Source organism: Chiroxiphia lanceolata, chromosome Z, assembly GCF_009829145.1.
Source record: "Chiroxiphia lanceolata isolate bChiLan1 chromosome Z, bChiLan1.pri, whole genome shotgun sequence".
Lineage (NCBI taxonomy): Eukaryota > Metazoa > Chordata > Aves > Passeriformes > Pipridae > Chiroxiphia > Chiroxiphia lanceolata.
The window spans coordinates 36,145,641-36,173,629 of record NC_045671.1 but is presented as its reverse complement, the minus strand read 5'-3'; the positions used below and the strand labels follow the sequence as shown (position 1 = coordinate 36,173,629).

The 27,989-nt window shown below is 37.4% G+C and overlaps 1 protein-coding gene across 8 annotated transcripts in view; it reads left to right on the top strand.

The window, feature by feature from the left end:
* The window catches only part of TLE1 (TLE family member 1, transcriptional corepressor), a 97,748-nt gene extending 70,037 nt beyond the window's left edge, over positions 1–27,711 (top strand). For 6 of the 8 annotated variants that reach the window (XM_032675588.1, XM_032675586.1, XM_032675587.1 and 3 more), the window contains one exon: positions 25–11,461. In XM_032675588.1, coding sequence (XP_032531479.1) covers positions 25–132 — 108 coding nt within the window. In that variant the 3' untranslated portion in view covers positions 133–11,461. Of the gene's footprint in view, positions 1–24; positions 11,462–11,490; positions 11,579–12,572; positions 12,827–23,374; positions 23,549–27,305 lie in introns of those variants that run through there. The other 2 variants (XR_004354494.1, XR_004354492.1) reach the window with 2 other exon arrangements.
* Positions 27,712–27,989: the final 278 nt, after the last annotated feature.

Genomic DNA, 27,989 nt, shown 5'->3' with positions numbered 1-27,989 from the left:
AATATATTTCTATTTTTCTTCTAGTCAAAAGAATCTTCATCAGTGCTTAGTTGTGACATCTCTGTGGATGATAAGTACATAGTCACTGGCTCTGGAGACAAAAAAGCTACAGTCTATGAAGTTATCTACTGAAAAATATGATGGGGATATAACTTTTAGAAGTTGAACTGGCCCAAATTGTTCTTAATTGTAGAAGTAGAAAGGTTTTGACTTTTATAAGGTACAAAAGTGTTGAGGTTCCAGACCTTGCCATGAAACTGCTTCGATTTTTCAAAATAGAAGAACAACATCCAGCAACTAAGTTCTGGCTACATGGACCAGATGGAACACAGAGGCAAGATGGACAGATTTAGCCTAGGTTTTTGACATAGTTTTTAAAAGCCAAGTCTGCTGAAGAATGTTGCAGCCTTTTATTTTTTCATTTATGACCTCACACAAATTGTTCTCATTGCCTGAATATGGGGGATAAATACCTTTCTGTTCCTTGCAGTTCAAGTTGCATTCTGTCCTGTGTAGAGCAGCAGTGTCTCAGATGAACTTGTTTCATGGTTTTGCATCTTGTGATATGTTTTTATATTTTCTTTGAAGGTCAAACATTTGTATAAATTGTAAATATATTTAGTTTACTACAGTAAAGGCTTTAGTATCAACAACCAGTCTTCCCTCTTGCCCCCTCCCTGCCTGCCCTGCTTATTTAAAATTAAAAACCTTTTGGGGATATAAGTACCTTTTTAGAATCAAAACCAAACACTATGTATAGTTTGAAAATGGTGTCTTATTCTTTATAACTATTCCTAGATTCTTTTATCATACTTCAAAGTAGTTGTTTTGACATACTAGGGTATCAAGTCCGGTAGATACTGTCTTGTGCTACAGAAAACTTAAAAGGCAATTTTGTACTAATTATAGTGTAAATATAAAAATTGAACATTTCATAAAGCTGTGCTGTTTAAGTTTATTCTGATGTCCTATGTATAATTTTTTTTGGCAGAAACAGTAATATGTGCCTGATCATAACTCATTCATTCATTTCTCTAGAAAAATAGGGACTTCCCTCTCCTTTTTCCCCGCAGTTGAACAGAATTCGTGTGAGACTGCATTTCAACTAAGTACGTCAGAGCCTTTATTCATTAACTGAGGATGTCTGTGATGAGAAAAGCTAGATAAGTTGCTTCGTATTTTACAGAGAAGTGGTAGTTAATGACCGTTTCCTTTTTAAAGTCTTGTCTATACTTAGATACTCAGGTAAATTTAACTAAATTACCAAAAGTGTGAGTTTTACAGGGGATCACTTAAAGATGTTAAATACTTGCAGGGCTGCAAGTGAAGTGAATTAATCTAAACTAAGTTAAATTTGCTTCTTAATTTCTTGTGAGAATATTGACAAAGGAATATTTTGATTTTTAACTAATTCACTCTACAAATTAATTAGAATTAATTTTCCTGAGTGTCCAATGTTACACAGGCCTATAGGCTCTATGTATTCATAAGGAGAAATCTTTGAGTCCTTTTCCCTGTGGCATGAGTGAGATGCATCTGTGAAGAGCCATGCTAAACATCCAGTTACCAAAGCTACACATCTTCAAGTTTTCTTGATGTACTCAAGAGCAGTGGATCAGGGGAGAGCGTGTTAATTTTATTCTGTGTTTTTTCAGATAAATGAGTTCTACCACTGTGTGCTAGACAAACCTAGCTATTGCAACAGTGAGGGCCATACATTTCCTGCATTCTGTAATTTAGTTAGAATTTCCATTGTTAATGGAGAATACAGATGAACAGAACAATTCAGATTACACAAACTGGCAGACAGGTTAAGACTCATCTGTAAAGAACTGCTTTCTCATTTTGCTAGCATTTTACAATGACCCATATCCCTGCTCTTGCAATGACAGGCATCTAGGAAGAAACTAGTTTGACTGACAGATGCATTGGCTAGATAAGGAATTTCTCATCTGGGGGCAAAATTTATCTTAGTTTCCAGTCTGAAGAGATGCTGGTTTTCTTTTCAATTTACATGACTATTCTACTGAAACCGTTTTATAGCATCTAGAATTGTAATGGCCTTAATGTATTAACTTTGCATTTGGAATGTAAAATGTTAACCATTCAGATTAATCCGGTCTCCTAGACATTTAAAATTAGTGTTCTATCCATATGTATCTATATCTTTGTCAATTGCTGTGTTGTCAATATGTATCTGTATGAAAACGACAGGTCAGTTTAGGTGCTGGCCGTGTTGCTTTCACACAAAAAGCAGAATCATCAGGCTTTTCAAAGAATTAATTTTCAGAGAATTTGCCACATGGAAATACTGTGAAATGCTGTGTCATTTTTAAAAGGGAAAATTTTTAAAAAGAGTGTTTACTAGATTTTACTTGATTTTTACACTTTTCATATTGAAGTTTCTCTGAACATCTGACTCTGCCAATGATCATTGACTTTAGCAGTACTGGCAAATTTGCTGCAGTTAGGAACATTTGGATTTTTTCCAAATTGCTATCACCTTGGCTTTTACTTTATGGCTCTTCTCTTGCCATTCTCTGAACTTGATACCAGAGGAACCAAGAATGCAAGTGTTCTAACACATCTATGTAAACTAAAGAAAAATAACACCAGTATAATGGATGTGCTATATGTTGCAACATAGTGCTTGCTAGTAAGACCACATTCTTGGCAATCAGGAGGTTTAAAATAATAGTATTAGGAAAATCATAAAATACCTCGTCTTCTTCGCTTTTAGAAGGCACATTGTGTCAGAGCACTTATGGAATTGGACGTTATTTATGGATGTGAATGAATTTAATCATATTTGTACCATATGTTTCTTGATTGTAATTAAGAAATTAATTCCTTTTTCCCCCATCAGATCTACTTTAAACCTTGAGTCTAAAAACTTGCACATGCATCATAAAGTAGTTCTCTCAATTTATTGTTTCAGATTTCACTTTTGGTTTATGAAACATTGTGAGTTTTTTCATTTGTCAGGCAGTAAAGCTTATTCCACCTGCAGATGTAATTTTTAATGAAAAGATATATTCAGTGAAATCTTGGCATCTGTCTACACAACAACCTACAAGATTTAAAACATGTCACGCTTTTAGCTTCTGTAAGTTCTTATAGACCTGTGTAAAGTAGTGGGTGGAAATAATTGCATATTGAATGGAGAAACAGACGAACTAAGATAAGCAGTGGCAGCAAAGGCACTGGAAAAGCCATATGGAAAAAAGAAATACACCAGTAACTATGGTGTAGGTAATTAATTATTTTTTTTTGTCATTTTAATTACAGTCATAATAGATTCCTTTGGTTAGCCCCTTTTTGGGACAGTCTTTGTTTGCTGAGTGGCCCTCAGTATTCAGAGATGTCTAAATGCTACTCTGGCAAATGCTAGTGCTGGATAGAAGTAGGGAGTCCTTACAAAAGATGTTTTGGATGTCAGTGCAAACAGTAACTGATCAAGAGGGGATTTGTGGTAATATCGATTCAACTGAACAAAATCCTTAGTCAGCTCTAATATGTATATTTTGTATATGTGCACTTGGCATAACCCTTTATAAATCAATTGTGCAGAAAGTCATAATATTATTCCACACAATGCATTTATCAGTGTGTAAGACTATCTCTTTTTCATTATAATTCCAAACAAAGATAGTTCCCCATGTTAATCCACAAGCCTCTGGTACCTGAGAGAGATCATCAGCATTAGTTCTTTTTATCTCATTTGGCGTTTCAAAAGCTTTTGTTCCTTTAAAAGTATAAAATGTTAATTTCTTAGACTGTTAACAGTAGTGTTATTTTTTAATGTAAACATCAATACAGAGTCTGTCTTATACATGTTTACATATGTCTTATACATGTTAGACATCTAGTCTTAAACATGCTTTTATTTATGAACGGTTGACCATAATTTTTCTGTCACACTTTTGTGACACAAGTGATACAAGCAGAATTTTCTGAAGTGTTTAAGTTACTTAAGCAACATAAAAACTCAGACTGACAAATTGATTTTTGGTTTGGGTTTTTGGTAAGGTTTTTTGGTTTTTGTTTGTTTTTTGTTTTCGTGGAAAGACTGACCCACTTATGAACCTGTGGGATTATGTAACATATTTAGAATTGTCTACATATTTTCTATTATATTGTTGCAATTTTGAGTTGATGGGGAAATTCCACCATTCTAGTAATAAGGTGGATTTTGATGTTTTCAGGATAAGGAAGAGTACTGACTTCAGATTTCATACTACTGAAAAAGTGTTTACCCCTTAAATCACTTCACTGGAGAAGCTGGACTGGCTCCAACTCTGTTGTCTCCTTGAAGCATTTTTTTTTTTCCCTCTACCGCAAGTATGTAGGAAAAGTATGAGAATGTAGGTCTATGAAAGACTTCAGTCATGGCGTCTTTCCCAGAGGGGAAGCGACTCAGAATAGAACCTGATGAACACCAGAATGAAAGAAGGTGTTCATGGCAGGGAATACATGGAGAGACAGAATTACAGAATCATTTAGGTTGGAAAAGATCTCCAAATCATCGAGTCTCATCTGTGACCAAACATAACCATGTCAGCTAAACCCTAGCGCTATGTGCTGCACCCGGTCATTTCTTGAACACCTGCATGGATGGTGACTCCACCACCTCCCTAGGCAGCCCATTCCAATGCTTGACAACCCTTCCTATGAGAAAATTCTTTCTAATGTCCAACGTGAACCTCTCCTGGCACAGCTTGAAGCTATATTCTCTTGCCTCATCACTAGTTGCCTGGTAAAAGAGACCAATGCCTGCCTGGCTGCACCCGCCTCTCAAGTAGCTGTAAAGAGCAGTAAGGTCACCCCATAGCCACTGTTTCGCCAGCCTAAACAACCCCAGCTCCCTCAGCCATTCCTTAAAAGGCTTATGCTCCAGACCCTTCACCAGCTCCATTCCTCTTTTCTGAACACTTCTTAATGTCTTTCTTGTGGTGCAGGGCGATAACTGAACAGAGGATCTGACGTGCTCCCTTACCTGTGCCAAGGACAGGGAAGATCTCTTTCCTAGTCCTGCTGGTCATACCATTGCTCACACGAGCCAGGATGCCATTGACCTTCTTGGCCACCTGGGCACATTGCTGGACAAGAGAAAATGGGAACTTAAACACACATACATTTCAGGAGTAATCTAACATGTAATCTACGAAATTCACATAGAATGAGATTCCAATTTGTCTGTAAGGTTGTTCAAATGTTTCTGCATAGTAATTCAAGGACATCTGGGCTGCGTATTGGAACTGTAAGTGGACATTTCTTTGACATCCATAAGCAATCATTTAATCCTAAGAGGAAGGGGAATTAAATCACAGTCAGTTCTCAATATTTCCCATTACTTTATATTTTCGTAGCTCAAGATCCACTTCTAAGCAATTGGTAATCCCATTTTCAGCATGCTGAAATTGTGTCCCATTGCAGCTTAAGGGCTTAGTGCAATGTGGTAGATTTTGCTAGGGAAACCAGATATGTAGGACCTGGGTGCTTCAAAAATCTACCCTATGGTTCTAGCTTACTGACATTTCTGAGGAATTTATTCAGAATTTCTGTTCAGCTAGGAAAGCTCAAACAATCACTTAGATGTTTTTTAAAGCAGCAAAACCTGTTTCAAGCATACTTTAAGTATACATGGATGGATTTAGTTGGTTTTATGTTTTGGCTTCGTTTTTTACTATTTTATGTTGATTTATTTCTTTTTTCGTCTTACATTAAAAACTGTAAAATGAATACAACAAGAAAACATGAAGGGAAATTAGAAAAATGAATAAGAGTGGAATGTTAAAGGGTGGAATATTCTTGAAGATGCTGTATCTCAAAGAACCTATTGCTTCTATGATATATTAGTTCTTGAGAGAAATGGGTTTGTGTTTCCTTGATGTTCAGAAAACTGAATACCAAAAAATTTGTATTGTGGGGACAAATGTTAATTTTTTTCAGATTTGAGCAGGTTTCATTTTCAAATCTGAACATTTTCAAATCTTAATCTTGTTTGTTTTTTTTTCCCCCATGTTTCTTTTTGGGGGGTTCCCCAGTTCACTCCTGGAAGCTGAACAACAGTCTGTGTCCTTTCTGGCTCTAAGGTCTCTACTATGCCTTAGTAAGAATTTTGTGGCTTATAAGCCTGTTAGTGATACATAGACTACAGAAAAATCTGATTGAATATTTAGGTGGATAGCTGCATAGATTATAGCAGTTAGTGTATGTCGTAATAATTTCTCTTAAAGCAAGCACCTAGAGGTAAAATAGCTGCATTGTTCCATACTCATACTTTTATTGTTTGTGAAATTGCCGGTCAGTGTAGTTGACTCTCCATAGAAAAATTCTGTGGTGGCTTCTGAGGTAAAGCTTAAAATTTTGAGATCTTTTTTTTCCTCTCATAAAATTTCACCTGTGATTTTTGCCCACAGTAAGGTTGATTCATAGAAAGGATGCTTCAAGGAATGCTAAACAATTCTGTTGTGTGCAAGGATTGCCTTTGCTGTGTTCACAGCACAAAGATATAATATCTCTCAAACCGTGTTTCTGTTTTCTGCCAAAAGCGAGATAGAGGCAAAGACAACAGAGATTAAGAGATTAAGTAATCAAACATATTGTTATCATTATCCCTTTTGTATACTCTGTCATTAGCATAGAAAATGGAGATGATAGCCTGTAAATGCAAACAATAAATGTTGTTTTTCCTTCAAGCACTGATTTTAATGGCAGTTTAAAGGAGTTAATAAGCAGACTGAAGGGGTCTTAAATAAATGCAAGTTAACCTATAGCATTGGGAAACTTAGAAATCACTTGTTACTTTCCTGGTAGTGAGCCTAATTAGTTTAAAATAAAATTCATCTGTTCATTTCACAGTCTTTGTCACACTTCCTTCAGCAATCCCCATTATTTAAAAAATTGCCTGCAATTATGATAAGCTAATAACTCTTATTTTGTGGTTTGCTGTAGCAAGATATTTTGCAGAGCTGTGAAGATTCCCTTTATTCTTAAAAAATAGTCAGCTATTGGGTGTTTTTTTGCAATTGAACCTGACTATTTTTTTAATTTGTTTTCAAGTAAATATGCAATCTGACAGCTTTACAAATTTGAAATATTTTTAATTGTTGATGAATCAGCCAAACACTGCTGTTAAATATGTAAATGTTCTAAATGTCAGTTTGGTATTTGCTTAGCATGCCATGCATGCAACAAAACTTTGGAGTGATTCAACTTTTGTGGCCACATTAAATTTACTTCCTGCAATAAGTTTCCTTTTTCATGCAGGGACCAGTTTACTACCGTGCTCCCCTGTGTTTCTTCCTAAATATATATTAGACCTCTAGAGATGTTTTAATAAGTTATGCATACGTAATGCTTCTACCTTTCTCTGTCTTTCTAATTGTTAATTATGTGAGATGTGTATTTCTAACAGCAGTTGAGTAAATATTCACAAATCTATGATATAATTGAATTTTTGAATGTGTACTTCAAGAAGTTCATCAACTTGTATAGATAAATCATTAGTTTTCATTTGTCAGATTCAAGATTTTCAAATCCTGATACTCTCTTGTGTTTTTATCAGTGAATGTGTAAAAGGAAATACTTCTGGATTTTGAATGGTTTTCATAGCTTTTTTATTTGTTTATGTAGACACTCTTCTTTGTTGAGTGCAAGTTATTGACCTGGTACTCTTATTTATAATTCTGACTGGTTCTTCAGTATTTTATCAAGCTGTAACTTATTAAAAACCACAAATATAAAATGGGGATATTAATGACAAGTGGTTTAAATGTGAGAGTTTCAAAATGCATGTTAGAATATTTCAACACTTTGTTCAATGTAATTTTACATTTTTTCATTACTTAAGTAATTAAAAAAAATCCTTAGGGTTGAATTATAGTAAAATTTTATACATCTCAGTACTAATTTTGTCTCCCAACAGACAGCAATAATTTAGATGGGATTGTTTTTACCTAATTTATTCTTGGGGGCGGGGGGGAGGAGAAAAATATTAACCTTGCAAATTTGCTAATTATAATTTCCTTACTATTGTTGGTTGTTTTTAATAATCTCCATGCCTTTGGAAACTTATTCTTCTATATTTTGAAGAAAAACTTACAGATATACAGGGTTTTGTAATAGAATGTGTTTACAGTATTTATCCCCTGGGTTATTTGTAACAGTAAGGGGAAGTACAGTGACAGATATAACTTGCAATAGTTGCTAGTATTATGTGCCTTTGAATCACTTTCTTTAGGTCATTAATTTTTTTTTTGTATCTTAGGTGGGGGTTAGCAGCTTTAAATCAGTTTCATTTCTATCAAAGTGGATATGATGATACATTCTTAGATTTACTAGTCTTACTTTAAATAACTTTCGATCTGCAAGGTAAATGGTAGCATGAGTGGTTTTGAACTGTTTTAACTGCTCAGGTTAACTTTTTAGGTTTCAAAAACTGCCAGAGTAGAGGGAGAACTTACCAGTCATATTCGGCTTTTTTTTATGCTTTCATATTGTACTATATATAATCAGTGGGACTTTCTTAGCACAATAAGTGTGCTCACTGTTGATTTTTTTAGTGTTCCCATACTTTACACTGTCTCACTCCTTTGAATTTAGTTTTTAAATAAATTCCTTTCCATAGGCATCTGCTTTGTACCTTAACAAGTATGAAAATAATCAAAATATTTTGTGTTTGACAGAGAGCCTGCATGTTTCTGAGTGTGAATAGCATTTAGCAGGGCTTGTCTAGTTAAAAGGCAGTTAAACTAGTAATCATACATGATCTGTGTCTAACTGTCGTTCACAGAAGAAGTGCAACAAAGTGATGTGTGGTGATAGCAATTCAGAAGGAAAAGAATATGAAATTCAGATAGCAGCTTGAACGGTTTTCTGTTAGCATGGGGCCCAATAACACTACAAAGCTATAAACTCTGTCTTTTTAGATTGCCCAGTTAGGTGGCAGAGATGCAATTTGTCTTTTCTGAAGCCACCTGCTGCTTGCTAGCTCCATCTCCTGTCACAGCCTATTAGGTCCCCAAGAAAATCAGTGGGAAATTGCCTGCGGATTGTAGGAAATTGCATCTCCAGGCCCTGGAAAAAATGTAGGATAGCACAACACTCATCCTCCCAGAGCAGCTATTAACACAGCAAAAGCTGACGTTTGGCATGGTGTGAAACAACTTTGCTGAATAAAGACTGTATTATGTGTGGTTGAAGGAGGGAACAAAGTATTATCCTAGCTATGCTTATAGTCAGCCTGTTCTAGGGAGCTTAAGCATGAGTGGTAGATTTTGCTGCCCCCCAGCTCATTCCCACTGCAAGATGGGAGATGAGATGTTGGAGCCTTATGCAGAAATTTCATTGTACAGATGGGCAAAACCCACTATATATTTAAATGATGTTAGTATATGAAATTCAAAGGATAAGTGACAAAGCCGAAAGATAATTTATGAAGCTTATCTCAAAAAAATTGGTAATTGCCTCTGCTTGGTTGAGCCTTGGTCAGATTAGAAACAGCTTTTTGACTATTTCATTCTATGTGTATATACATTTGATTTTGGAGCAGTTACAGTGAAATGGAACTGATTTGTACTGTAACTGTTGAGTGTAAAAATTCGTGGAACAGACATTAGTTGTGATAGATTTTAGCATTAAATTTCTTGCTGCTATGAGGCACACCTCTCTCTTGTTTAAACAAATTCCCCTGTGCTTTTTATGGTGTGATATGCAATGAATTTCATCTTCTGTCATTTCTACTGGAGCTGCCTTTCTAATCTTGTACTTTACCTCAGTTTTTATAGGGCCTTTTAATAAAAAAAGTTGACTTTTCTTTGAATCCTGAGGGAGGGGATATGTAGAATTAATTTGCAACATAAAAATAAATGCCAGCATTTTCTTTGAGCTTGCACTTGTACTTCGTTGGTTCAAAGCCTCCTGAGGAAGATGTGTTTGTGAATCAGAATGATGTATTGATCAGAAGCAAGTATGAGGAGGGCAGGGGGAGGGAAAAAGTCATTTTGCAATTGCTGTTTTCAAACTCAGCTGAGATCTGTTGGTAACTGGCAGCTTCCCAGTGATCTGAGTGAAATCAATATGCTCATTTCCTATTGTAGTGGTGTCCACTGTTGTAAATGGGCTGACAAGGCTTATGAACACTCACACAGCTGATTAGACAAAATTAGTGGCCTGCCTTATGCAGCTGAGACAGAAGAGCGGAGTATAGGGCAGTATGGCAAAACAGGTATTGCTTATAGTTCAAAGCCCAGCTGAAGGGGATCAGAAGAACTTCATGTTATGGGTCTATCTGGATCCCTGTTTTGAATTCTTGTGATGATGAATGCACATATATGTCAACCTGAAATGCTAATTTGGTGAGGCATTGTCTTTCTAAATTAGTTATAGCACCTTTTTTGGAAGTTATGCAGTTTAGTGCTGTGTGTAAAACAAATGCAGGAACAGAAGAGCTATGGTGCTTCAGCCTTTATTCTGTATTTACAATAGCTGTTCATTTTCCAAGGTATTACATACTAATTGCATTCTCAAAATAAATCTTGCCATTTAGTAACTAATGTGGGTTTTTTGTATAGTGCAATACGTGTATTGGATGAGCAAAGAACATTTAGAGAACACAGAAAATCTGCCCCATTTAGAGGATACAGAAAATGTGCTCCAGCTGATCACTGGATTTGCCTTCTCTTGTAACAAACTGACGAACTAAACTGAGTAATAGAGTATGCAGAATTTGATTTCTTCTGGCTGATGGGACTGTGAACACTGTTACCTGCAGGCATACTCTGGCTTTAATGAGGCCAAGCCTATTATTCTACACAGAGCAAGGAGGTAACAAATCATTCTGTATGAAAAGCAGAAACTTGCTATAAATTCAAAGCTGCAAGCTCTTGCTTTGTTATGGAAAGAACCAAAATCCAGACTGGGCTGTGAGGGATTTGGAGTGCTCCAAATGCTGCTCTGGATAGTTGAGTGGTTTAAGAGAGGATTGGCAGGGGGGATGTGTTGGGAAAAAAACCTCCTGACAAACCAGTTTTTGGCCAACACTTAATGACTGGAAAAGATGTGCAAACCGTTAAGTAGCACCCTTCATCCGATAAGAATTGATGAGCTCCAGCAAACGACAGCACAGTAAACTGTGCTTGCTTTCTTTTTCTGTAGTTAGTTCAAAGAGAGCTTGGTCAGTCTGAGTTTGGTCAGACCATGTTTTTCATAACGCATAAATACAACCAATAATACATCAGAAAAACAAGATCTGAATTCTTTTAGTCAGCCTGACTTGATTTTGTTTTTAATTGTGTCTTCCTATGTAACACTTCTCACTTTCCACACTAGGAAGATGCAGGGTTTTTTGCTCATCTCTGTTCAAAATTCCAGTATTCCAGCTGTCATAAGATGGTTCTAATTTACTGCGATATGTAGTGATTTTTTTGCTGGTGTCATTTTTTCTAGCCCCAGCAAAATTTTTTTAACTATGATTTTTTTTTTTAGCTATTCATTGTACACAAGATTGTATTCAGTCATTCATTGGAACAATTCACAATTTTTTTTCAAGTTCTCAATCAATGGCTTCCGCTGAGTGTTTCATTTTTATGAAATAGTTGATTGGAGCATTACTGGGCTCAGTGAAAATATCTTTTCTCCTATGTCATACCTTTCTGATACTCTAACTGAGAGTAAACCAACCAAGTCCCCACTCAGTTGAAGAACTTAACACTGAAACAAAATCAAAATAATGCTTGGCCCATTTAGCAAAGAAGCCTTTTTTTCTAAGAAATACCCCAAAGTTTTTATTTTACTCTAATAAAGACTCATCTTCCTGCTTATAAAAAGGCACTAAGAAGGCATATAACATGACCACAGCCCTTCTAGAGGCTTTTAGTGCTGGGACAGTGTGGGGGCAGCTTGAAATAGAGAGGAGGGGAGGAAGATGAAGAGCAAAGCCTCCCTTTTGACCAGTTTTTATTTCATGCTGGACTGTGAGCTGAGAGAGGCCACTGGCCTTCAAGAAAGGGCCAGCAAGGGTTTGGAGGGGCACAGGTGCCACATCCTGGTGGAACTCTATTAAATTTGTGGCAGTGGATTGTGAGCAACAGTGTGCATACAAGGTGGTAGCTGTAGTTTGTCCTCTGGCTTGCCCAGCCATCCTCAGCCTCTCAAGTGGTGCTTGAGAAAGGGCTTGGGTTGGGGCATTGGGCAAGGAACTGAGGGATGGGGAGGTGATGGAGGGGGTCTGATGTGTGTGGCCTGCTGGGACAACGGTCACCAGGAGAAATTCAAGGGAGGAGAGTGTGAGAAGTGGGAAATTGGGATCAAAAGATGCAGCATAAATAAATCTCTTGTGGATGAGGAGGAGCCAAAAAAATTCTGAATAAATAATTTACAGGCTCATCACTAAATGTTGTTTGGAGTCTGGGGTTGTCCAAGATGGTCCAGGGAGAAGTGAAGAAAAAGACCTCAAACAAAGGAGTTTGCGGGGTGACATAAAGTCTTTGGTCTGTTGTAGTTGCTTCCACTTGTGGGGTGTCCACTAATTTAACAGTGAACTTCTCATCTCCCTCACCTCCCTGCAGCAGTCTACTCTGCAGTGGGTTCGAAGCATCTGAGGGGAAGGAATTGTACACCCTGGCTCTGCTGCCTCTCTCCATCCAGGGCGAAGGACTGGTTTATCTGAGGCTTATTTATTGGAAAGGAAGATGGCTATGGATTGGATTGAAAAAGAACATTGTTTTTCTGCCAGCAAGGAAGACTTTCCCATTTACAGAAGAAATGGAGATACATGAGAAACAGCACACTTGAGCACTAATGAAGATGTAATGCCAAAAAGGTAAGACTTTTTACTTGATTGAAGATAGCTGGGTGGAATTATTGCATTTGTGTTCAACCAAATATAGCTAAACCAGGACACACTGTTGGTTGTTTTGAGTTTTTCTCAGTATCCTTAGGAAATAAGGCAGTGGAAGAGCAAATAACCAAGTAAATATTTATCTGCATGTTTGATAAATTCCTGAGAAATGGTCTTATCCAACCAAGTGATGGCTAAGAACTGTGGTTAAGGTATAATGTGCCTTTGGCAAAGACTTCAGCATTCTCGTTTGAGACAGCTTGCTGGCAAGTGTTCTAATGAAAGTAGGATGTATATAAGTACCGTCAGAGGTCCTCTTCTCTGTTCCAAAGAAAACATCTTACTTGTAGGGAATTTTATCTTCCTGTTCAGGAACACAATACCTAGAAAAGACTGAAAATACCCAGTACAAGTACGTTGATTATTAACTCCTGATCAGTCAAGCTGAAGACTTTGGAACATGCATATAGCACAGGAAACAGATGAGGTGTTTGCCCAGATGAAGCCTCTGCCTTTTTCAACGTGGGCAATGTCACACTTTTTCAGTGTGACATTACTAGCTCCTGTTTTGGAGCTAATATGGGCCAGTGTCACAAAGTGATGAGCACTGTATGGCATTTACAATTTCAATCGCCAAAAGAAATATAAAATCCTTTGTCAATCTTACTGAAAACTCTTTGCTCTCTAAATTTTTTAAATAATACAGAAAACTGCAAGTATCATTCAAAATCACTGTTGCTTTTCTAGGTCTGCTATTATAGAAATCCTTAAAAGTGGGGTTTATGTGAGTCTTGTTTTTCTCATATATAATGGCAGGATAGTGTTCTGCCATGTTGCTTTGAAATGTTCCACAATATGTACTGTAGCAAAGTATCTTCACCACTACACTACTTCTAAAATTCTGACACTTACAATAGCAATTTCCCATGCTTTCATCCAAAGCCTGAAAATATGCCTCAAGCAAGACATTCAATCAAAAGTAAAACATTGGCAGTTATTTGACTGTTTATCTAACTCCTTGGGAGGTAGCTTGCTGCTACACCAATGTGAAGAAACATTAGAAAAGCAAAATGAAAGAAAACAGAAATTAAACAGTAAGAGCAGCTTCAGTTCTGAGTAATTGTCTGAGTATCCCACAGCAATCAACTTTCCCCGTCCAGAGGAACAGCTTTAATTTGATCTTACTTTCACTGATTTATTGTCTGTTGCAGTTTTGAGCTTTTTAAAGGAAGCATTTCCTTTTTCAATATCTCTAATTGGAGATGGGGAGGATTTGAAAGACCTTCCTAATATCTCTAACTCTTCTGCTCTTTTTTTTCCTCTTCATTTTTTGTTTGTCTTGGAATTCCACACAAGCAAAATATCCATTTCTCTCTTATCCAGTCCCGAGGAACCTGTGTGGTGTGTGGGTTGGATAAATCAGTACTGATCTTTTCAGATGAAACTAGTTGGAAATGGTCCTAAATCCCAGTCTGCTGGGTGTTTGCAGCTTAGGAGGCTACAGTGGTTAGTATGTAGTTGTACTGGAAGAAGAAGCTTTCTTGTTATTTCTGTTAGCTTTGTAATGAATGTCATGTTGTGCAATAAATATGTGCTTGATTTCCTGCTGCAGATCGAGGGAGGTCATCTCATAACTACCAATTCAGGCATATCCAGCAGGAAATTTATTGGGGAAAAAAACAACCAAACAAAAAAAACCCCAAACCACCACAAAACCAGAACAAAGCACCATAATCAAAACAGTTGACTGGAAAAAAGCTTTCTCTTTAGACCTAGTTGTTCCACCAAGGGGAGCATGGCACATGCACACCCACTATAGGTCTCCTCAATTATACACGTATGTCAGTCTTTGCTAAAATGTAGTCAGTTTTCAGCCAGTTCTCCTTTATTCATGCCATAAAACTATCTCATTTATTTAGTGTAGGCCTCTACTTTCATATTTTCTTGTTCTTGCTTTCTAGTCTCTATTCATGACCACTTTAGTAAAAACAAGGAGGAAACATAATCCTTATGCTGATGTTTATCATAAAGTCTTCTTGCCTCCTGCTAGCTCCTTTTCAAAGTTAAGTTGGGTTGCTTAGGACCTGTCCAGTTGGGTTTTGCTTAACTCTAAGAATGGAGATACTGGTCAACATGTTTCAGTGCCTAATCTTTTGCATTATGACTTTTTTTTTTTTTTTAATGCAGTCAGTTTAAGGTCTGTTGCCTCTTCTTCTTTAGGACTGCTGCCTCTTCTCCTTTGGCTGTGCAATCTAGAGAACTGTGCATTGTCCTGTCTGGCAGAAATAGTTTAATGGGGCAAAACAATTTGTGGACTGTTCTTTCTCCCTAGTGGGGAAAAAAGAAGTGGTTATTTTAACTCCTCCATGGTTATGGCTCACTCTCGAATGGCCTGTAAAATCATGTCATTTTATTTGCCCTTACCTTATATGAAGAAGAAATTTTTACCTTAAAAATGCCATTGTGATTTCCATCCTTGAGAATGATTGAAGCTCTTCTGTATATAGATCAACCCTCCCATGCATTAGCTGAGATGATTTCTCCTTAACTTTAAGCACAGAACTTGCATGCAGCACTGACTTTATGGAGAAGGACTTATTTTCAGGTGAACTGCAAAGCACTAAAAAACTCTCATATGCTCTTATTGTGTCCAAGTTATCCTAAGAGCTCTTTGTATAACTTGAGCAGTCAGTCACATTGGAATGAACTTGGAACACTAGAATGAGTTTGGCTAGTGATAATGCAAAATATGAATTCACAGGATAGCAATTTTTTCATGACCATCTTCCTCTGGGCAGCCTTACTGGGAAAACCTGGGAGTACTCAACTCTACAGTTGGTGCTGTCAGATATGCATGTGTCCAAATTCAGTGTGATGGACCAGTGGAGATACTAATAGAGCTACTCTTCTTGCTCCTTATGCAGCAACTTGTAGCTTCAGCTATTGTAAAATCCACTGTGTTCTTGTCCAATTAGACACCATGTACTCTACCATGGCAATGAGATGCACAGATTATGTTTGCTAGTTATCAAGTGTAAGGCAATTGAAAAACATTATTTTTCCAGTGTGACGACCACAGAACAAAAACTATGTGAGGATGTTGATGGTAAGATAAAATGTGGCCTACCAGATAAAATGTGGCACATAATGTGGCTTGTAGGCACAACTGAACAAATTGCTCCAGGAGCTTCAAGGCTCACTGCAGTGTAAACAGAAATCAGGGGTGATCTGTTGTGCATTCTCAAGACATAATACATTCTTCTTGCTACTGCTTCTGATGAGTTGGGTATTTTAATATACTACAAGATTCACTCTCTGGGAAAAACTTGGATTCTCAGCTTCCTATATTTCAAACAGGATTTCTTTTTATTATCATAGAAAAGTTTAATTTAATTGTGTTTGAAGCTTCAAAGTCTTTATGTTGTAAACTGTAAGGAACAGATTGTAAAATTCTTGGTTTTAGCAGCTGGCAAATTCATCTGCAAGCAGGGCAGAAAATCTAAAGGATTTTATATGCCTGACCTGCATATAAGTTGTATGTAAATTTGATGTGCTTTGTGAAGAGCAAACACCTTTTGCTGAATGGAGAACTGGGCTACTTCAGTAGCTGTTGAACCTTTCCTTCCTACTTAGCACTTCTTATGTGTTGTCTGTGTGCTTTTAACTGTTGGTTTCTGTGTTGCTGTTTGTTAATTCTAATATAAAAAATATAGCTTGTGTGTTCCTCCTTTCAGTTGAGTAGGAATAAAAACTGAAACACCCATCTATCTTGAGGAGAACGGAACTATGCATATTTTGCATTCCTGGTTGCTCATCAATAACATGGGTCTTATGGGCAGGTACTTTTTTGTCTTGGGTTGGGATTTTTTTTGGTGTCAAATACTCATTTTAGACACTAACTAGTCAGACATACTGACTTAACTGTTGGTAAATGCTACTTGCTGAGTATGTTATGGCATCATGAAAAGAAAGAACAATAGTAGAAGATATCTTAAGCAAAGGAAACTACAAAATAAGGCTTTCCTTGTCATTTGTCATGATGATTACCATTCAATTACACAAGTTTGGAGCAGGCTTTCAAAAGAGCCATGGAGCTTATCACAGGTTACTGCTGTGCCAAATATGATGTTACTACTCATATACATGGGACTAAAGGAAGAAAAATACTCAGCAGTCTGCCGTAACTTCATCCAGACAGTCAAGTTTATGTTTTAAGATGCAAACTGTCTCCGGTGAATTCATTAGAACCATATTGTAGCTTTCTTTATAGTATAATTTTAGCAGGTAGATTAAAAAACCTGGGACTGCCAAACAAATCTCAAGTGTCTGATTATTTAATTTTTGAAGGATTTAAACTACTGAACAATTCTTTCTTTTTTTTCCCCCATTCTGTTTTTCTCCTCTAATTTTTCTTTCCCTTTTTCTTTTCTTTTTTTTATTTACACAAAGGTACAACAGTGTGAATTAGGATTAGGGTATCTAGAGATAGCTAATACATTGTGTTTTGTCTGGGATTAATCTAGATGTTTGAATAACATGGAGCTGTAATTGTAATATATTCAGCCAGAATATCTGCCTTCTTCCTATCATGGATGGGTCACTTATTCAATAATTATTATTCGTCCTAAGTATGCTAGATGTCTTTGTCTACCCATGTCTCCAGGCTCTCTTCCTGTACCTTTTTGTTGTTTTGAATTTTCTTTTTAACTTATTTCAGAGATTTGCCAAAAGTATGCAAAATTTGGGACAGATGTTCTTATTTAGTTGTTTAATAAAAGTAGGCCAAAGCTGAAGCAATTCTGAGAACCTAAATGAAATGTTTTTATGCGAGTTGGTTCTGATAGAATTAGATCTTTAAAGAAAATGTAATACCTACTACTAGTGAAGGGAGAAAGTTCCATCTGTATAAAAGAAAAAACCCAAGAAAACACCAAGCCATCAACATGAGCATGCTTGGGTTTGCTATCATATGTATTAAGTGATTATTAAGCAAAACCTTTTCTGTTTTCTAAGATGCTTCCATTTCTACAATGAATTTGAATTTAAATATTCAGAGACTAGTGTTTGCACATGAGACAGAGAGATGCAATCAACCATAGTAGTGTTTGGACAGTGTTTACTGCACCTGGTACAATGGGCTTACTTACTTTTCTGAGGTGCTGCTTTTAGTATTGCAGTAGTGTCCAGTATGAATCAGCACTCCATAGGACCCACACAAAAAGGCATCACGTGCTAAAGACTATAGGATCTTCTTTAGAAAACGTAAATTAAACAAACTGCCAGAAGGAGTAGCTTTCCTGTAATACAAGGGAAATAGGCACTGATGCTTCCAAGGTTTTTGTTCTTATTTGTGAGGTAGCAAAACACTCAAAGGAACATGCCAGTGTTGGTCCGAGAGAATATCGCAGGACAAGGGGTTGTGTAATGATATTCATGTCCAGCCTGAGAATTTTTCTCTTGCGTGAGAAATGGAGCAAGAGTTGGAGGTTAGAATCAAGACACTTAGAAAATTGTCACTTGCCCCAAAATCTTTACAAGTACATTTCAGGTATTTCAGGGACGGAAGGCTCTGAGATACTGCAAGTAGACCTAGGAGCACAAGATAGACATCTGGTATAGGTTGCTGTAATCATTACAGTAAGACACATCCCCAGAAGCATATAGGATTCAAACTTTGGACACACCATGGAAAGTCAGGGGTTTTTTTGTAAGCTTGTGAAAACATGGATACATTGAAACTTGCAGAAATGTTGTCACTGACTTAAGTGAATCTGGAATTTTATCACATTTTCTATGCCATATTTCTGAAAGCCAGGTCTTCCTGACAAAATAGCTGTATCTATTTTATTTTCAAAATTTCTTCAGGGGTCTGTTGCAGATCTGCCTGAAATAATCGGAATTGCATCTCAGAGTGTTGTAAAAATACATGAGAAATTTTCTTCTTATGTTGGAATTTTTTTTTGTTTGTTAGAAAAGAATGCTTTGTGATGCTGAATTACCTGAGATGGTTTAAATCTGTTGAAGCTCTTGTCAGCTCAGCCACCTAAACTTTCAGGAGCCCTTTTTGCAGGGGATGCCAGTATTTCCCAGGTATTATGGGAAGCACAAGTCATAAAAAAAGATCATTTCCCTCTAGGTACTATTTCTAATCTCAAAAAATTATGCTTCAAGTACAGTTGTTCGACACAGCTTCCAAAAAGCAAAATCCTTTTGGTGAAGGATTTTTCTGACAAAACCCAAAGAGCCTTCCTGTAGGAAAGCTGCTGCTTTCAGAGGGACTGTCACCAAAAAGCAGCTGAATAAAGGCTAGGTTTACTGTATGCCAGGGGATGGCCCTAGGCAGCATGAGTGTTTTTCCCCACTTAATGATCTTCAGTTTTCTCTCTGGCTTGGTAGCCTGCAACTCTGTTGTGAAACAACAGTATTACAAAGACCATGACAGCACATCTAACTCATTTTAACTTACAACTCTACCCCATACAACTTCATCCTTCTTCTTTTCTTGTCTTCTGACGAGGAAAAAAAACACCTGAATAGCTAGAATTAGTGCTCCTTGAATACCAGTTCACTTGCCTAGCAATTTTATTCAGAAAACAGATGGTTTGGTACATGAAAGAGGGGTGGTAGGGACTTCTGTGTGAGGTCTTTGGAAGGGTAATCTCATTCCAAAAATCTAGGTGGCTGGAATTCCCTCCTCCTCCCCTATAATACAAATCCTTAAGTGTTAAGTCAGGCAGAAAATGAGTCTAGTATACATTTATTTTACTGATTGGCAGTCAGCTCCCACCTAATCTTTCAACATATATTTGTTCAATGGATCAACAGATTGTGTAAGCAGCATGACGGATGGGTTTAGAAATGTCTGCTTATGTTTGGTTTGTACTGAACCATTGACCAGTTTGTTTGTGAATCCATCATAAATTACATCTGTGGGTTACTCAGTACAAGTGAGGATGGGAAATACTTATTTGCCTGTGTTGAAAGGCAATCTTACACAGCTGTCAGCCCCTAGAATGGAAGCTGAATTGCATCAGTACTACTTTAGCTCTTTTTTTTCCAAAGCTTGATGCATTTAGCTCTGCTTTCACAAGTTTTTGCTAGTTACAACTGTACTTCTCATTGAAGATAACAAAAGGCAAAAGGCAAGAACGTTTATTGTGCAGTAAATATGTAATAACTGGGGAACAAGGATATGATAATGATTGATGATGTTATTTAGCTGCATTTGACAAACTAAGTAATGCCAGAAATATATGTGATATGTATATCACATATATATGTGATATACATATTTATGTATAATGGAAATACATATTAAAATTTCATTGTTACATCCAATATAGAAATGACCTGCATGGGTTGTGTTTAGTATCTGAAAGCAGGCTAGGATGGTGCCACTCCCAGGATCAACAGGAGTGTGAACTGTTTAAATACTTCAATTAACTCTACCTAATCTTAAAATTGTTTTTAATATACTCATTATGTGACTGCCGTTGCCTCGCGTGAGACATGAAGGGACATAAGGAAGTTCTGGAATCTAGAAACTGCTCTTCCACAAATGGGAAGAACTTGCCTTAAAATTGCTAAGGAGTAGGGGACATGGAAATGACCAGAGTGCTGCCAAACACTTCTTCCCAGATGCCAGAAAGCCAAAATCCAGTGTCTGCCACTTTTGGTGATTGCCTTTGCTTTGAGCCACTGTCTACTCAGGGAGCATAGGCATGTGGCATCAAATTTCCCTCAAGGAGGCCCTATGGAGACCTCAACAAATGAGAGGACTGGGCAATCACCAACCAGATGAAGTTCAACAAGAGAAAGTGCTGGATTTTGCACCTGGGATGGGGCACCTTGGGTGGGGCAATTCTGGATGTGTGTAGAGACTGGGGAATGAGATGCTGGAAAGCATGACCTGGGGATCCTGGTTGAAGGCAAGTTGAATATGAGTCAGCAGTGCCCTGGCAGCCAAGAGGGCCAACCTTGTCCTGGGGGGCATCAGGCAAAACATCACCAGCCAGTCAAGGGAGGGGATTGTCCCACTCTGCTCTGCACTGGGGGGGGCTCACCTTGAATATTGTGTGGAGTTTTGGGCACCAAAATGTAAGAAAGATATTAAACTCTTAGACAGTGTCCAAAGGAGGGCAGTGAAGATGGGGAAGAGCCTTTAGAGGAAGCTGTGTGAGGAGTGGCTGAGGTCACTTGATGTGTTCAGCCTGGAGAAGAGGAGACTGCAGGGAGACCTCATTGCAGTTACAACTTCCTCATGAGGGGAAGAGGAGGGGCAGGCACTGATCTCTTCTCTGTGGTGACCAGGGACAGGACCAGAAGGAATGGCCTGAAGTTGTGTCAGAGAAGGTTTAGGTTGGATACCAGAAAAGGATTCTTCACCCAGAGGGTGGTTGGATGCTGGAATAGGCTCCCCAGGGAAATGGTCATAGCACCAAACCTGGCAGTTCAAGTGTTTGGGTGATACTCTCATACACATGGTGTGACTCCTAGGGATGGTCCCATGCAGGGCTAAGGGTTGGACTTCAATGATCCTTGTGGGTCCCTTCCAACTCAGCATATTCTGTGATTCCTTCTCCACATGTATCCTTTCACCAAGGTGTGGAAGGCCTTAAAAAAGGGGAAAATATAAATAAAGGGTCACCCTAATTTTCTGCTAAAAGTTATGGCTTTGAAAATAATTTTGAACAAGAAAGAGGCTCACCTTGTCCTAGCTATGTATCTGGAGGCAGTGAGCCTCAGGTGTGACTCTCTGCAGCATACTCCAAGCTTTGCTTAAACAGGTTTGAACTAGAACTAAATGACTCTTGAAAAGAAAGGCAATGGGAAGAGAGCCGGAGAAGAAAAGAGGGCACTCGGTAAAGGGCTGGGTTTCTTTATGCAGGCAGAGAGGAGAAACTGAAGAAGAGTGATTGTTGTTGGCTACTTGGCTGTTTAGATGGTTACATTCCTGTGAAGGCAAGTTTTTTTAATTCATGATATTTTTTGTGGGATTTGTGTTAACCTTTTTTTTAGTCTCCTATGCATTGAGACTTTTAGTATTGGTAGTAACTGATTGAATTTTTTGTTGTTTGAAGTGCTGCTCTTCAGTGGAAAGCATGCACTGAACATTTTTTTAAAGAAAGCAGAGGAAAAGGTATTTTTGACAAAGTGCACATAATTATCTTTTATTTCCTTCTTTTTTTTTCTTTGTGGTAGAGAGTAAATCTGTCATTTCTCTATGGAATAATGCTTCCAACTTCTAGTTCAACTGAAAAATAATGTCTTTCTAATAATTTCAAATAGGTTTTCAAGAAACTGATAAGGAAAAAAATGAGCAGTCTGGAGAGTATGAAGAATGAAACTAGGAATGAAAAGTTGGATATTTCTGGACTTAGGGCACAGAAAGGAAAATGAAGCTTGTAACTCAGCAAGTAGCATCAATTTTATCCTGTGAGCCTGAAACCACTTTTTCTTAACCCTCATCCTCTAAGAAAAAAAAAAATCTAACATCTGTTCAGTATAGTAATCCCTGGAGTATCATTTTAGTAATTTTACTTACTGTATTTCTTTTCTTTTATATGGGTCACTGAAATTTCCCTACCCTCTTCTGTCTTGCAAAGATGTAGAGGGCTTTAGGAATTGCTTCTAGAATACACTATTTTCCAAATATTAGCTCAGGGAATAAGATGGCTGTGAACTCTTGTGTCTGCTGAAATAAATAATCCTGCACTGTCCTTGTGAACCCTGTCATTGTTTTTTCCATTCACTTTAACAAGGGAAAAAAAAAAGTTGAGTGGGATGGTTTGAGTACCCTCTTATGTGCCATTAAATCTTTTGAATATCACATTCTTGCTTTTATCTTTTTCAGCTCTTTCTCTAGACAATACAGAGTGTTCCTTTCTTAGCCAAAAACTACGGCATTATTTCCAGTTTCTCAGTGTTGTAAAAACTAAATTACATTATGTAACTCAAAACAAAAAACCCTTCACCCAGCAACAAATGAATACACCAACCAATATACAGATAGAAATATCAATAACTATCTTTACTACTGCTTTGATAGCTATTGCTTAATATAACATGCTGAATACTCTGGCTATGAATGTAAGTGTGATTTATTGAATGATTCCACTTATTCCATGCCCTTGTGTGTATATATCGTAAATATCAAGATTGGGACAGAACCTTAATTGGACACCAAAATCCATAATTTTCTCTCAGTGTGTATTATTTGTCAGGCTGGCAAATTGAAAACTGTAGTATAAGAAATATATTAATATGCTCGCTTGCAAAGTAATTCCTTTAGAAGTGTATATTTCTTCTGTATCACTGTCTAATTAGATAATTTGTTATTTGTTGTTGTACTGATTAATTTTAGAAATTTTCTTAGAATATCTGGGACCATCTACCAATAAAAAGGAAGTTGCTGTCTGTAACTAAGGCTAATTGAAAATCTGAATTTTTTAAAAAAAAAACTTGTAATCTTTTCCACTGAAAATCTGTTACTGAGAATATTCTCAGATCTGCAATCTTCTGTGTCCTCAGGTTCCTTTTCTTCCTAGTGCTCACAATTCCTGACTGGGTTTCACTATGGAGAAGCCAGGAGGGAATACAGTCATCTTGAGTACAAAGGATGCATCACAAGGGAACATGAGTTAACTGGGAAGACTTACCTACAAGGAGAATATAAACAGGAAATCTTCAAACTAGAAGCCCCATGTAATATCATTATGTGATATGTTTTAAAAACTTTTTGAACTCCTTTGAAAATTTATCTCTCTTGCTCCTTTCTTCATAATACTTTGAGTAATTTTAAGTGGCAAATATGTTTTGTTTTGAATTCTACCATTACCATGAAAGCCCAACAATTCAAAAGTAGATCTCAAAGTGTTTTTCACCCTATGTTTTGGGCACTGTACCCTAAATATGCAAATTACAATTTTAATTCCCATTCCAGTTACTTCTAAACCATGTTATATGGCTGAAGAAGGATGAATCCACTCTTCAAAGTGTTGAAAAAGACTTCAGAGTAGGCAACAGAAAACCTGTACTTGTCACACCAATCCCTTCTCCAACCTTAGCAAATATTTAGGTGTCGCTGAGACAGAGGAGGTGGTGCTGAGGCAAGATGTTAGATGTAAAGAATTTAGGCAGTGCTGTGGTCCTCTCTGAGATGGCTTTTGAGTAGTCTTCAAACGTGTGAAACATACAGAAATTTAAAGATGCTTAAGCATGGTCCTCTATGCATGTTATGCATTTCCTTCCTACCTACTGTAAGTAGCCAAGAAATTCAGTTTTGAATATCCAGCTCTGCTTCACAGATTTCTCTTACTTGAAAAATGCAGTTGGAATTTTGTTTCTTCAAGCCACAGTCTTCTCACAAGGATGTTTTAAAATAAATATTTTTAAAAGCTTTTTACTTCTGAAAACTGAAGTTTTGCTATTTTTTGCCACCTTCTAAGCTGGCATAAACTACCTTTGTTGTATTCTATCAAAAGGATGTTTGAATGTGCTTTTTTTTGTCTGCTGCTTAACCTGTATTTTATCAATGCTAGAGACTGCATGATTAGTAAAAAAGGCTTTAATATGCTCTAGTGAAAGAAGATAGAGTAGATCACAGCAGACTGACTGGCTAAAAGCCAGTTTGTTTTTAATCATCTGCTAAAGAAATACATTGCGGTTTTAGATGGTTACTGAGGTTTTCATATGAAAGCATGTTTTGGTTAGAGTCGTTCTTTAGTTTTCAGATATAAATTGGGAAGGTTTCAAGCGGTTTCAGCAGTAGCATTTAGTTTGAACAGGATCTCAAAATATGACTTTGGAATGTGCTAGAATGGAAAAAGCTGGTGAAAAAGCAACTGAGAAAACATTTTAGGGAAAGGCCAATCTGTGGAAATGAGTTCTTGTAGGGAGCCTTGTGCCTTGCCTTTAATCTTTTTCAGCAATAAGAGTTCAACAGCCATAACATGGCGTGGAAACCTTGCTCTTTGGACACATGGCTCCAAGTTGTTTCTGAATCTTTGCTGGCAGGCAGGCAGGCAGAGAGCATCCTTGCTCTGGATGTTACTCACCCTGCGAGGAACTGCTTTGCTTTCCTCTTGCAGGCTTTTTAACCACACTGTCTCTCACTCTTGTTTTGTCTGCTAAATGACATGTTACTTACCATTTTCTGTAGTGTGCTTTTAGATTCACATCTAAAATGGCATGTAAAAGCTAGGTAGCGCTAATCTGTTCTGGCAGCTTGTTAAAGTGTGATGGTTTCAGTGATGCATTTGTAACCAGTCTTAACATAAGATAAATGTGACAAGTGCTAATTCCAAACACCCACATTATTGAAACTGAGAACATCTTAGCTAAAGCACTTTGAATTTCCTGAGGACATCTGAGGTCTATCATTACAGCAACTCATGATGCTTTTACCTGAAAAATGAAAATGTTACATTAAAGATCCCCAATTAAGACAAATACTTGTTTTAAAAAGGGTTAGGGGAGAAGTGCTATGCATGTGTTTGAGATCTACAAACACTTTGTATTCTCTGGACATAGTGAAGGGAACTATAGAGTAAGAATATGTTGAACTCTCCATGGGAAAAGGAATAAGCTAATACCCAAGCACCAAGACTTGTGCATTAGAACAACTTCAGTTTTGAGAGTCCCGTTCCATGACATTTTCCTGATGAGTCTGTGTCACGGACAAGAGAGGTGCCCATGTGAGAAGGAGGCCAATCTGAGGTAGGCAGAGAAAACTGTTCTTCAGTTGATGTGTTATCAAAATGAGGTAAGTGATATCCTTTTGTGGCTTGAGTGGAAAGTTTTGTACAAACAGTGCTGAAAGATGGCCCCCTAAATGTCCAGTGAAAACAATGGTATTTGCCAGGATTTTTGAATTCTGATTTAAAAAAGAGAGAGACAGAGAGAAAAAGAGAAACTGCATCATTCTCAACTGACTTTACGTATGGGATTTCTGCATGGAAGATGGGAAAATAATGAAATGCCTGATGTCAAATTAGAAGAAAGTGCAAGATGTCAACCACTACTGAATAACTGAGCAAACAAGTACTTGCTAGTGCTGGTGACCAAGAAGGTGAAACGTGCTTGTAGGACAGACAGCAGAAGATGCTTGGGATGGTGGTAATATCACGCAACTGCAGAACCAACACAGGACAATGAGAGAGAAAGATAAGAGATGTGTGAGCAGTCTGCAAACAACAAGGCAGGCTCTCAGCTATACTGTTATGGATTTGGAGATAAAAATACAGCTGGAATAAAGTGCAAAGAAAGCTCTTTCACACAGGAAAAGAAGGAAGGTTATACTGGGGATGTGTAAGTTACATCACCTGGGCATGTATTTCTGCAGGTACTGCAGAACCTCCTGAACAGTGGAATTGTGCAGAAAGTGGTATTCCTTTCCCATCATAAATCTTATACACTGATATTTTTCATCCCTCAGGAAGAAAAATATAAGAAGTCTCACTAAAAGGAGAGTGATTATGGTATTTTTTTTCATTGGTTTTTCTTAGTTGTTCTATTGTGAAGTGTTTTTCCAGAAATTGTTGCTGTCTGTGGATATCCAGACATAGAGAAAGGTTTCTGAATTCCAGACCATAAACAGTTCAAAGTTGTCTTCAGAGAGAATAACTACAGTGAGACAGTTAATGAACCTTTATCCTATTTGTCAAAATTTCACTTACCCTTGAAATATAGTTTATCTATCTATCTATCTATCTATCTATCTATATCTGTCTGTCTATCTATCTATCTTCCTTTTTTTCCCTTGCTCTTAACCTATGAGAATGTCCTAAAAACAGTGTTTCTTTTCATAGAGAACTGTATTTTTGCTTTGCTGTTTTCTTATTCCTCTGAAGTATGTAATGCAGTTACTGTCTATATTTACAGCAATTTTCCCTGGTGCTGCAGCTACATCTTCCTTTGGTTTTTGTTCCTTCATGTGATATATGGTTTCCTTATGGAAATTACAGTGAGTTTATTTTCATGAATCACTAGAGATCAACCAGGCTAAACTCTCAACATTAAAGTCCACCCAACAGTGACACTATTCACTGTAACGCAATGTTTAACTGAACATATCACCTTTTATAACCCAAGTTCAATAATAACTACCTAAAAATGACAGATCTATCAGAATAATTAAATTACTTTTATCACAGAATTATAGAATGGCTTGTGTTGGAAGGGACTTTATAAAGATCATCTAGTTCCAACGCCCTTGCCATGGGCAGGGGCACCTTTCACTAGACCAGGTTACTTATAGCTCCATCCAACCTGGCCTTAAACACACCCAGGGATGGGGCATTTGCAGCTTCCCAGGGAAACATGTTCTAGTGCCTCCCTTCCCTCACAGTAAAGAATTTCTTCCTAGTATTGAAACTAAACCTACTCCTGTCAGTTTGAAGCCATTTCCCCTTGTTCTGTCACACAGGCTCTTGTAAATAGTCTCTCTCCATCTTTCTTGTAGACTCCCTTCAGGGATTGGAAGGCTGCAACTGGGTTACCTTGAAGTCTTCTCTTCTCCAGGCTGAACAAACCCAATTCTCTCAGCCTTTCCTCATCGGGGAGGTGCTCCATCCCTCTAATCATCTTGGTGACCCTCCTCTGGACTCACTCCAACAGGTTGATATTCTTCCTGTGCTTGGACCCCAGAGCTCAATGCAACATTCCAGGTGGGGTCTCAAAGAGCAGAGCAGAGGGTTAGAAAGAATCTGTAAAATGGTCAGAAGCTTATATTTTTCTCTCGTGTAGAGAGAAAAATTGACAATTAAAAATGGTGCAAACTTTTAATATGTTTTGAAAGTACTAGTTATATTGAAACAAAGCAAGAGGTTAGCTCCTTAAAAACACAAGGAAAATAATTTGGATCAAAAAAATCTGAGAAACACATCGGATACAGTTTATAAGGAAGAAAAAGAGCATTGAAACTCTTCTGCTTACATTATACTTACTTTCAAATTATGTAGTTCATGCATAGCTCCTTCTCATTTCACATGGTTTCTAATTGTAAAGTGAATGGGAGGAAGAGACATGTTTTTCCTCGGATGTGGTATAACAGTAGAAATCTTTAAGTTATATCCTATAAATCTGGAAAATGAGCCTTCTGGTTGAGTTTTAATGCATTTCTCTGTAGCAAATACCTTCTTCATGG